Source organism: Macadamia integrifolia, chromosome 4 (assembly GCF_013358625.1).
Source record: "Macadamia integrifolia cultivar HAES 741 chromosome 4, SCU_Mint_v3, whole genome shotgun sequence".
Lineage (NCBI taxonomy): Eukaryota > Viridiplantae > Streptophyta > Magnoliopsida > Proteales > Proteaceae > Macadamia > Macadamia integrifolia.
Genome location: NC_056560.1, coordinates 16,034,565 through 16,046,048, shown reverse-complemented (window position 1 = coordinate 16,046,048; position 11,484 = coordinate 16,034,565). Strand labels below are relative to the sequence as shown.

The 11,484-nt window shown below is 38.5% G+C and overlaps 1 protein-coding gene across 1 annotated transcript; it reads right to left on the bottom strand.

Moving 5' to 3' along the window:
* Positions 1-1,573: 1,573 nt before the first annotated feature.
* Positions 1,574-4,003, bottom strand: LOC122075328 (transcription factor MYB106-like). The gene is made up of 3 exons (XM_042640319.1): positions 3,666-4,003; positions 3,433-3,562; positions 1,574-2,817 (listed from the first exon to the last, which is right to left on the bottom strand). Exons 1-3 carry the CDS (start codon positions 3,796-3,798, stop codon positions 1,905-1,907), a joined length of 1,176 nt encoding a protein of 391 aa, XP_042496253.1. The 5' UTR covers positions 3,799-4,003; the 3' UTR covers positions 1,574-1,904.
* Positions 4,004-11,484: the final 7,481 nt, after the last annotated feature.

Below are 11,484 nucleotides of genomic sequence, written 5' to 3'. Positions count from 1 at the left end.
GATAAATGATAAATGATATTTAAATGGTTGTCTTGAAGATACACATGCAGAAGGCACAATTTTGGTGGCTCATAGATCTTTTATCATTGTTATTTGTTTGGGTTTGGGTTTGGGTTTGGGTTTGGGGGGGGGGGGGGCAATGCTACTTGGTTGCACCCTGTGCACCTAGAGGCCCTAGACACCATATGTCTCTATGCTTCTAGATGGAAGCTTGTGCACGTATTTCCATTGTCTCAAGCGTTGGCACAGTAGCCATGTAACCAAATAGTGTTCCTTCTCTCTATTTAGTATTTACGGAATGCTACTTGGTTGCACCCTATGCACCTAGAGGCCCTAGACACCATATGTCTCTATCATTCTAGATGGAAGTTTGGGCACATATTTCCATTGTCTCAAGCGTTGGCGCAGTAGCCATGAGAAGAAGAAGATTGCCTGATCATGTGACCCTACACTAATGTTGACCCTGCACTAATGTGGGGGCAATGAGGGAATGTGCAGATGCAATGATCAAAGGAAGATTTCTATTACTATGGGGGTGGAGCGGTCATTTTAGGCAATAAGCCCCATGCATGATCCTACAGAGCAGCAAATATTAATGGAAAAGAAAACCCCTCTCTTATGAAACCTAAAAAAACCCGTTCCCTTTTGATACCCATGTACGTGTGCTTGATCAATAACCCTCTATAGGGGTGTCAAACCCTAAACCAAACCAGTAAAACTGGCTAGATCGAACCAATAACAACCCGGACCAAATCGAATCGAAGCCTTATTGGTTCGGTTTTAGTTTGGAGTATTGCCACCCTAAACCAAGCCGAACTGCATCGGAAACCGGATGAACCTGAAACCAAACTGAAATTGGTTCAAAACCCAAATCGAAATCGAAACCAAACCAGTAAAAAACCGAAACAGTCCAAAATTCATTAAAAAAACCAAAATTTTCATAGTTTTGTATACATTTGTATGGAAAGTATAATCCAAACTGGACCAATAACTGAAACCAACCCGATTGCAAACCGATTTAAGAAAGTGAAGACAAACCGAAACCAAACCGCACCGAAACCGAAATTTCCTTATTGGTTCGATTTCGGTTTCAGCCTTCCCACACCGAAACCGACTCAAACTGGACCAAAACCGAGCCGGACCGACCCGTTGACATCCCTAACCCTCTACGGCTCTACATGATCGCCTAAGCATGTTTTAACTAGGAAGAGGGATAGGCATGCTGCCGATATCAAGTATGCTAGCGGATAGCATCAATAGGAACATGTGATGGAGTATCATTCAGGAAGAATATGAGGGTCATTTCAGAAAAAGGGAAGAGAGAGATAGACACAATGGGTGCTAGCATACTTGATATCGACGGCATACTCAACATTTTCCCTTTTAACTATTAGTATTATTTATCTCTCCTGGTTTGAGGACGCTTTAATATGCTAATTAAGAGGCCGAGATTGATTTCTCACTTCCCATGTTCCAGAGGACAACAAGGTTTGTAAACCCAGACTTGGATACGGGTCGGCCTCCATCCAGTGCAAAATAAATCAGGCTCAACTTAGAATCCTGAAAATTGTAATTCAGAAGAAGAAACAAAGATTAGATTCCAATCTCCGAAGTTAAAAAGCCTTAGACGGTATTTGGGTTTCCCTTTTCTTCTCTTATAGGGTGTCCGATCCGAGTACCCGTTTCACAGAGAGAGAGAGAGAGAGAGAGGCTAGAGCCCAGACACAATTACACTTTTACTCGAATACGTTGCCTAATCTCACGAACTGTGTCTCCTTGGAAATGGATTGAAGGATCTTTCCTTTTGAAAGTTAAAACCCAGATACTATTTTCGATTTTGAATCGCAATTTTGGCTGTTAACATTGGTTGACCATTCTTAGTTACTTCTCCGGTGACGGCGATTCTAGAAAAGCGGCGAACCAGACGGGGAAGAGTTTACCAAGTTCAGTATATTGTTCCAGTAATTCTTGTTCTTTTCGTAGCTGAATACTTCCCTGCCACCGTCTCCATTATCAGAATCTCCACCTCTGTCTGTCTCGTTAAGATCGTCGTCAGGGTTACTTAGAAGAAGATCCATGAAACCATCCATGAAATTTGAAACGGCAACGTGTCCGTTTTCTGCCCTCCCAGATTCCGGTAACCAGGGTGTCTCGACGGGGAAGATGACATCTTGGATACCGGTGGTGATGGTAGTGGCGAACGTCATGGAGCTCTCCATCCTATCCTTGGAGCCTTTCTTCCACTCTTCTTCACTTTCTTCCTTCACCATCTCAGACCCACCTTCGTTGCCGTAGTACTCCATCGCATTGCTCGGGTTATCCCCGAACCCGACGGTATGAATCGGCAGTGGGTTCTCAGAGAAGCTTAATGTAGACGTCGGGGACTCGAGATCAGGACCGTTGCCGTCGGCAACGAAACAACCTTTCGTTGACTTTGACCATGCTCCTTGCCAAGCCTTGAGCACATCCAAACACAGCGGCGCCGCCGGTGGACCCGGTGGAGCTTCTGCTGTTTTGTTAAGAACGGAACCCACCTGAGGCAGGCTTTGGACTTGTTGGACGGAAATGCACCGCAACTTGGACTCCCTGACCAATCGAGCTTCGGCTTCTAGTCGAGCACTCTCCCACTGAGCCATGTGGCTTAGATTTGCGGCGGTCTTGGATTGGCCGTCGACAGAGCTAAGTGCATCGCTCTTGGGTTTGTGGGTCACGGGATCGATTCCCATCTTCGCGAGCCGTTTCTTGAGATGAGTGTTCCAGTAGTTCTTTATCTCATTGTCTGTTCTCTTGGGCAAGTGAGTTGCTATGGCCGACCATCTGAAATCAATAAGACCATAACCACAATCAATGAACACAGAATTCTTTGTTTCTTCTTCACCATTAAATTTCTCGAAGAAGGAAAACTATCAGATCTTCTAATTAAGAAAAGAGAATAGACCCATTTTAGATTTAGCAGGAAAAGATGGAGAAAAGCCATTACATCAAAAAAAAAAAAAAAAAAAAAAGGAAGGAGAAAAGCCCCATTACAGTGGAAGGAAGAAGGAAGAACCCACTGAAAGTGTATATTCATAATTAGAAAGTGAAAAGAAAATTGAAAGAAAGGTCATTAATAACAGGAAACCGTACTAGGGAAGCTAGCCAGGTGAGACCGTGACAGAAAGTAAAGGTTGATAATAAAGTTCTTGAAGCGTGGTCACCAGACTAGCCTACTAAAGTTAGCAAAGCCTCCTTGGTTGTTCATCAATGATAAAGACCTGGGTTGCAGACTTGCACGGCTGGCCCGGCCACACAAAGCAACCAACTGCAACATTACAGTACACCCCAGTAACCATTGACCTCCACATTCAGCCCCAACAAGGAGGAGAAGAATAAGAAGAATTAAAATCTAATTATAAACATAGTTATTTGGAAATCAAACCAGATCCAAATTACCTGTTCCCTAGAAGTGCATGGAGTTGAATGATGGTCTGTTCTTCCTGTAAACTGAACTTCCCTCTCTTTATATCAGGTCTAAGGTAGTTAGTCCATCTCAGTCTACAGCTCTTCCCACACCTCTGCAGCCCTGTCAACCACAAAAAAAAAATAGAAGGATCTGATTAGCTTCCATCATCATCATCCTCATCACAAAACAAGTTAATGGTATAAGGTGAGGTGAACATCATCACCAGCTTTGGCCGGCAAGGCTCGCCAGCTTCCATGGCCGTGTTCTTCAATGTAAGCCAAGAGTTTCTGGTCTTCTTCAGGTGTCCATGGCCCTTTCTTCAAACCCACTTTCTCACAGCAAGGAGATCGGCCCATCTTGGGGAGCTAATACTTAACCAGGTGAACAAAGTTCAACTTTTGAAGCTTCTTAACAAATAACAGTAAGAGATGAGAATTGAAAAGAGAGAGAGAGAGAGAGAGAGAGCACAACTAGAAGTGACCAAGGCAACAAACTGCTGAAGGTGTTTTGGTGGTAGTGGTGCTGAGTGTAGTGAAGAAGAGAACGACAGAGGGAGGGGAACTGATAAATAAGGTCACAGGGCGAGAAGAGAAAAGGTCAGTGACATACATGTACAATCAAATCTAGATGACAGAAATGCCCTATTAATTATTAAACTGTACCTATGATGATCAATGATGAAATGTATATTCCATCATATCCTCAGTGGTAATTTAGTAATTTACCCTTACCGAGTGGGAGTAAACATTGTGAGCTGGGCTGGGCTGAGTAAGAGATGAACATATTTGAGTGGCCAGGATTTCATGATGACCGGTAAGTGGGCCCTACCAAATACCAAATTTGAGGAAATGCTCAACCAGGTTAGTAATATTTAGTGGTCCTATGTGGATATATGCTGACATAATTCTGAGAAAACCAGAGTTTGGTGGGCTGGAAATAGTAGTTGCTCTAACTCGTTATTCCACTCGGGTCATGGATGAGGAGCCCTAGCCCCTTGGCCCCTGCTCAATGTAATGCCGAGTCATCGATACCCAAGCACCGATTTTGGTTTCAGTATAATTATGATTGTGGAAAATAAGGTAAATTTTGATTTCGGTTAGTAATTTCTGGGCCACTCCTCTTTCCCAATCATGAAATCATGAAACGACAAGAATGACGATATGAAGGCCCTATGCATCTTGAAAGACAATCCTACCGTTGCTTCTCCTTTTAATTGTCATTGTGAAAAGAGGACAGCAGATAGCAACAGTGGGAGTTGAGGGGTAAATCAGTCTTTCAATTCCTTTTGTCATCCGCTCCAATTAATGGAAGTCATTGATCATTAAATAGATTGGTTCCCTAACCATGGTGGGGCCCATCATAACTATTAAATGAGACAAAGCATGCGTGGTCGGCATAAGGGTAAAAAGGTCCCATCGATTAATTCGTGATATCTAGTGACGGTCACACTCGGCTTAAAAAATTTCACACTACGCCACGGTCCCACCCCTTGCCTTTTCTGAGGCACGTAACGTCGGGGCCGACTTGTGCGCGCATGCAGTGGTTGGTGCTATCGTACATATAGTATAATATATTAATATCATATCACTTTTCATACCTTATAATTTATCAGTTGGACCCATAGCTATTTAGGCAAACGTTACATGGCGAGACGATAATCTAATATTTCGAGAGAGGTATGGAGAACGAAGAGCCAAGAACCGTTGAATCATTGTCTGGACACATGGCACTCGCTAGGTAACTATAGGCAAGACCTGGGTGATGGACACTTAGGAGAGAAACTGAATCCTTTGTCTTGTGATCACAACGGTCTGATATCCATTGTCAGCTCCATGGGACAGACTACATCTAATCAATCAATGGAAGTGGTGGATCCACATATATCATAACCAAGAGTCCATTTTGGCTAATATTCTGTCTCCCCTCTCTATAGAACACTTGGCTAAACCACAACCATGTACGAAAAATATTGAACTTAAGAACCTATTCCACATAATTAATGGTATCTTTATGTTCTATGAGCCCTTATTTTTTTTAAAAAAAAAAAAAAAAAACTGCCAAAGGCTCTTATGGTGAGACTAAAAAGTCAAAATAGAGCTTTTAACTCTGCCCAAAATAATAATAATAATAAGAGAAAAGATTTTTTGATGCTAGGATATCTCAGATCATCTTTGGCGTGGGAGGGATCCCCATGCACATGTAATGGTTAAAACTTGAGAGCCCCTTGGGATGCATGCTCAAGGGTGTTCCCAACTGCTGGATGTGGTTGGATTTTCTTCGGCGCTAGAGAGGATAAGAATCCCCTATCTCTCCTCTCAACAGGTTTTGAAATGACCAATCCCCATCTTTAATTTGATGCATCATAACCCTTCCTTGGTCTTATGTGGCGTGCATGTAAACCCTTCCTTAATAATAACAAGGGCAAGGGTTCTTTGAGCATGCAGAGTAAGGTACGAAAAAATTAATAAAATAATTATATATATCTGGATGGACAGTATACCATAGATTCATAGACACTTTTCCCTAATAATAATCTTTAGAATCCTTGATCTGTGATCATGAATCTGAAAATCACCAACCCCATTCTAGATTGTAAGTAGTGGGTCGATCTAAAAGCATTATCCATGGTCACAGCTGCCCCCATAATTCCATGTCCTTGATTGTTAGTTGTTACCATGGATTTGGAGCTAGCAACAACAAATTTTTTTTTTTCGGTGATCATGAATGATAACTCTTACTACAATTTTAGAAACTCTTATAACTCACTTTTCTTGCAGGTCTATGTATTACATGGCTGTAGTCATTTCTCTCACCCCTAATAGTCCACTTTACTGACGTACGTCCATCAGCTATGTCATAAATCATCCTTGCATGCCAACAAATGAATGAAATATTAACACACTCTCTCTCTCTCTCTCTCCACATAAAAATACCTTCTTCATTTCTTTAGACCTTTTCCTATTGAGACGAACTGTTGGAACCATGATAAACTGTGTAGTGTATTATGAAATCAAGATGGAATAGATTAAGGTTGTGACTACACCTTATTGTATACGAGGGTTTAATTTTCTTTTTGAAAAGATTATATATAAATATATGAATTTACGAACGCTACTTAGCTTAGTGGTAACAGATTTGACTTGAAAAGTCCCTATCGGATGCATCTGTGAGTGAATATGTGTGTATAAACGTAGATGTCCATTGGTCACACTAGTGCCTAACAAGCTATACTAGTGCCCAACAAGCTGACCATTAACTCTCAATAAAATAGTATATTAAAAAAATAAATAAATATACGAATTTAGAAAGTTCTAAATAAATTCACAATAGTAATAACACAGGCGAGGATGGTCGTTGCAGAAGCAATTGCTAAATTTAGAGAACGAGCATGGGAGTTGGGGTTCCATTTATTGCTTGTTTCAAAACATTACAGTTGGAATTTGTAAATGATCAGTAGTAGTATTCACAACGTTCCAAACGTGCAGACCTTATTTATTGTGGTTTGAAGATAATGCCTGATGATCATAATTGTGGGTACTGTTCCTTTACCAACAGGCAAATTCCCTCTCCCTCCTCTTCTTATTTTTATTGATACGAAGTGAAAGGACATACAACACTATTCTTCTGATGTTCTTTTTCTTTTGGGATATTATTATTCATATTTGGATGAAATAGAATCTTAAAAATTGGGTTCTTACTACTGATCAAATCCAATAATCAATCTCATTTGATGCTCAAGGGAAAGTGATATCCACCTTATAGTGGTATTGGCACCCCCACAATCGGTTTATGGTTAATTTCTTCGTGGGATTATAAATTCTACTTATGATCGAGTACCATTATTTCATCTTATATTATGGGTTTTTTTTTATCTAGTCAATATACTCTTGCCTAGGTGGTAACCTCCCTACCGAATCTCAAACCATTCATGAGGTGTGGGATCCACCTCTAAAGTGTCGGACCCAAACCATAAATGATATGAGATGGGGTGGAGAGGTTACCATGTGCCACACATTGGGAGAGGAACCTGATTTGTGACACTCGTTTGATCTCAATGTAAAATTTTTTTTTTTTTTTTTTCATTTCAGATTCATCATTTGAGAGAGAGAGAGACTTTTTTTCAAAGAACCCAAACGCACAACACGTCAACAGTAATAAGTTTAGATTCATTGCTCGTACGATTACCTGGATACCCGTTGTTAGCTAAAAAAAAAAAAAAGACCTAACATGTTCAATTTTGGTTTTAGTTTTTCTAAATTTATTTGATTTCGGTTCAGCTATATATTATATCTTGAACTGAATTGAAATTAAACCAAAAAATAAAAACTGAACCAGGTAACACCTTATGTGAAATCCTATTCAACCTACTACAAATGTAAGTAATGGAAATAATATAATTTAACCAAAGAATCAAGAATCTAATCGCTTCAACATGTACCTGGATTGCCTGACTTTTAGACTGAAATAATTATCTCCAACGGCCCATTTAAATCTCTTGACGATGCCAAATGCAAAGCCTTACGTGGGGACCCACATCCATTACTCAGGTCCAGTTCGTACAATTGTAAACTCTAATTCAAAGGAAAATGATTCTTTGTTTGGGGACAAGGTCTACATCTTCCTGTATTTATCTCATCATATATCTTATTTCCAAACACAGATAAGAGGGATCTCTGTTTTAAAAAAAAAGAGATAAACTATAGATACATAAAAGCGTTGGCATAAACAATGCTCTTGGACAAAATTCTTTTTCCTTAAACGTCACTATCTCTTTTATGCTCTACTCAACGCATAGATACTACACACACATTTCTCTCTCTCTCTCATAGGTATGTAATTAATTCGGGATTGAGCTTGATACATAGGTAGCTATGACAATGAAGAAGATTACAAAAAAAAAAAAAAAAGATCACTTGAAGTCTACCATGCAAGATAACTTATAATGCTTTACTCCAAGGTCCTAGTCCAATGCCTGTTCAGAGAACCAGACCCCATCATTAAAATGTCCCATTCAATAACTTGCCCATACGAAAATTAGCATGATCTAATACCTACTTAGGAATTTGGGTTGAGTCTTATAAAATTAGGTAATTAAATAAACATTGACCAGCATGGGAAAGAAAGATTATGGAGAAGAAACTAAATTATAAGATTAATCTTTTATGAAAAATTTATAAAAAATTATTCACATTAATTCTAATATGTCAATTGAAGAATCAACAACATTTAAACCCTATTTGTACAATAGATAAATGATGTAAAATGACCCTATATGTATTTATAATTCTACTTATGTGAACAATTGAACTTATATTATAAGCTTAGTGGTAATTAATAATCTTTTTTAAATTTTGCAAGTATCATTATTATTATTATTATTATTATTATTATTATTATTATTATTTTGGGTAAAGTTGCAAGTATTATGATTATCTTACTAATGAATGACTAATGTATAGCCAGTAAACTACCTAATTGTACCCAAAAAAAGAAAAAAAGAAAAAAAAGAAGCAGCTAGTTAACTACCCTATAATACCATAGATATCAATACATAAATTAATTAATTTCAAAGGTGTAACGATCAAGTGCATTTAGAACCTAATTAAGTATGTGATCATAATGATAATTTTTTTCTCAGAATAATAAAAGCTTTTGCCAAATAAAATTAGGGATGATTAAGGCATTTGATAGAGGACATTAAAACCACAAATGAATATCTTACAATACAATGAGATAGACGAAATTATTTTATACTATCTTACAATACAATGAATATTTTTTTGTGAATTTTTTTTTTTTTCTAACGATGGGTTTCCAGGCCTTCGGTCTAACTGGTGCCGCAGGTCCATACTGACCCCACAACCGCATTAACTGGGTCATATCGGGTTTGAATGAGAACCATTCAACTTTCACTGAAAATAGTGAAGAGCACTAAACACCCCCATGTGAGTGGCCCAAGGTGTACCTAGTGGAAGTTGAACTTAAGACGTCCGAGTTTACAGTTCTTACCTAGCTCGTTGCTCACCAATTAATATAGTTTAATGATTTCATAAAGGATTGTCAAAAGTCAGAGCATTCAAAATTTCTTTAAAAATAGTATAATTTTGAAACTATTAACATCCAAATTAATTTTTTTTACCAATCAAATGAATTTAAAAATTTATATTGCTTGCATCAACTTTTCATATTGACGACTTTCATACGTGATCCATCCAAATATGGCTTTGGGCTTATGCAATATGTACGACTTTAAAGTAAATATAATCGAAGTGGAGTAAGTTATCAAGGTCAAATGATAAACTGTCCATAAAATTTTACCACTATAGTAACTTCACTTGCATACCTAGCCATCCACTAGATCTATATATAGTAGAACGGTTTCCAATATATGCCTAGAAAATAATAATAATAAAATTTTAAACATGATTATTATTTATTTTCATTCAGGGGCACTAGGCCAAGTATATTTCAAGAAAGTTGGGATAGAAGGAACAAACAAGATATTTTTCTATTAGAGAGGGAGACACCCCTGAGTGTAGCTCCGTTGGTGGTCCAAAGGTTTTAACAGATTTCTCGAACTCAAGTCTCCCTAAAACTAATCTATTATATGGGTTAAGTCTTATGTGACTACATGTAACTAGGGTTTACCCTTAAGCCTGAATTGTAAAACCAAACAGGTTCGAGGAAAGGTTCATCATCAAATTCATATTATTAAAGGTTATCTGGATTTTCCAGTGGTAGTTGTGGCGACGAAGAAGAAGATGACATTAATTCGTAACGAATGTTGTGGGGATTCATATATACTCGTTTCGGAACTGCTCTCATGAATGCATGTGTGTTGGCGGCTTAGCGCTTTCATGACTTGAAAAGAGGTCTTCTTCTGTGAATCTGTGATAGAAATTATTAAATCGTGATAGAATAAAGCTTGGGGGGATGAAAGCTTGGAAGCTGAAGGTGTGTACGTAATCATGGACATTTAATTCTGAGTGCAACCATCGACACAGAGAGCTTAATGGAGCCCGTGCCGTCATGCATGCGCGTTTCATAACAGTGACCACCACCAACCAGCTGGGACTACCCAGCTAGTTCAATCAATTTCGCAATACATATATTTTTTTTTAATTGGAACAATTTTATGAAAACCCTTCAAGAATTGAAAGGTTGGGTTTGAGCTGGTTGAGCTACGGATTAGCCCTGCCATTGGATTCGGCTTCTGTCTAATTCTTAATCGTTTAATTCTTATTCAATTTTCTTTGTGCGATATTTATATATTTTTCAAATTTAATGGTTGTGACATTTGTACATTTTTAAAATCCAGCGGTTGTGGATTTTTTTTGGAATTTAAGTTAATTTTAATGCCTCAAAAGGCTCAAACGCGTCAAACTTTCACAATAGTTTGATTTTGAAAATGTGTAGGTGTGCACGCACACAGAGAGAGAATCGAACAAGAATAGGGCGATTAAGAATTGGAGAAGAGCTGGATCCCCATCCATGTGCTTGAAACATGCAAAATATGTAAGATCAACTTCTTCCATACAAATAGTGAGTAGGCATTTTTCACATAGTTATAGTGGGAATTTTTTTTTTTTTTTTTTTTTTTTTTTTGGGGTGGGAGTTTCCAACGATAAGGTACAAATGTTGCAACTTAGTGGTTAAGCAGTCGAAATAGCCAACATTTTCGGGGTAAGGCTATGTAGTTTTGATCCTTTAGACCTTGCCCATGCTAGGTAGCCTTGTACACTGAGTACACCAAAGTGGGAAAAACGTACCAAAAAGAAGATAGGAGACAGATTCATTTCATAGGGATCCACATTTTACTTGAAGAGATTTGAGTATCAATATAGACCCCATGACTCATTATATGCGACGACGTGGGAAAGAATCCCCACTAAAGCATTTTAGGGACCATTTTCCCATAAATAAATTAATGAGAAAGATCCCAATTGAAAGAAAAAAAAGCCTGGCTTGACCTGGCCCATCAGGTTAAACGACCCAAGCTCACGACCAGCCCATTCCAATTTGGTTTCATGGAGGTAATAGTG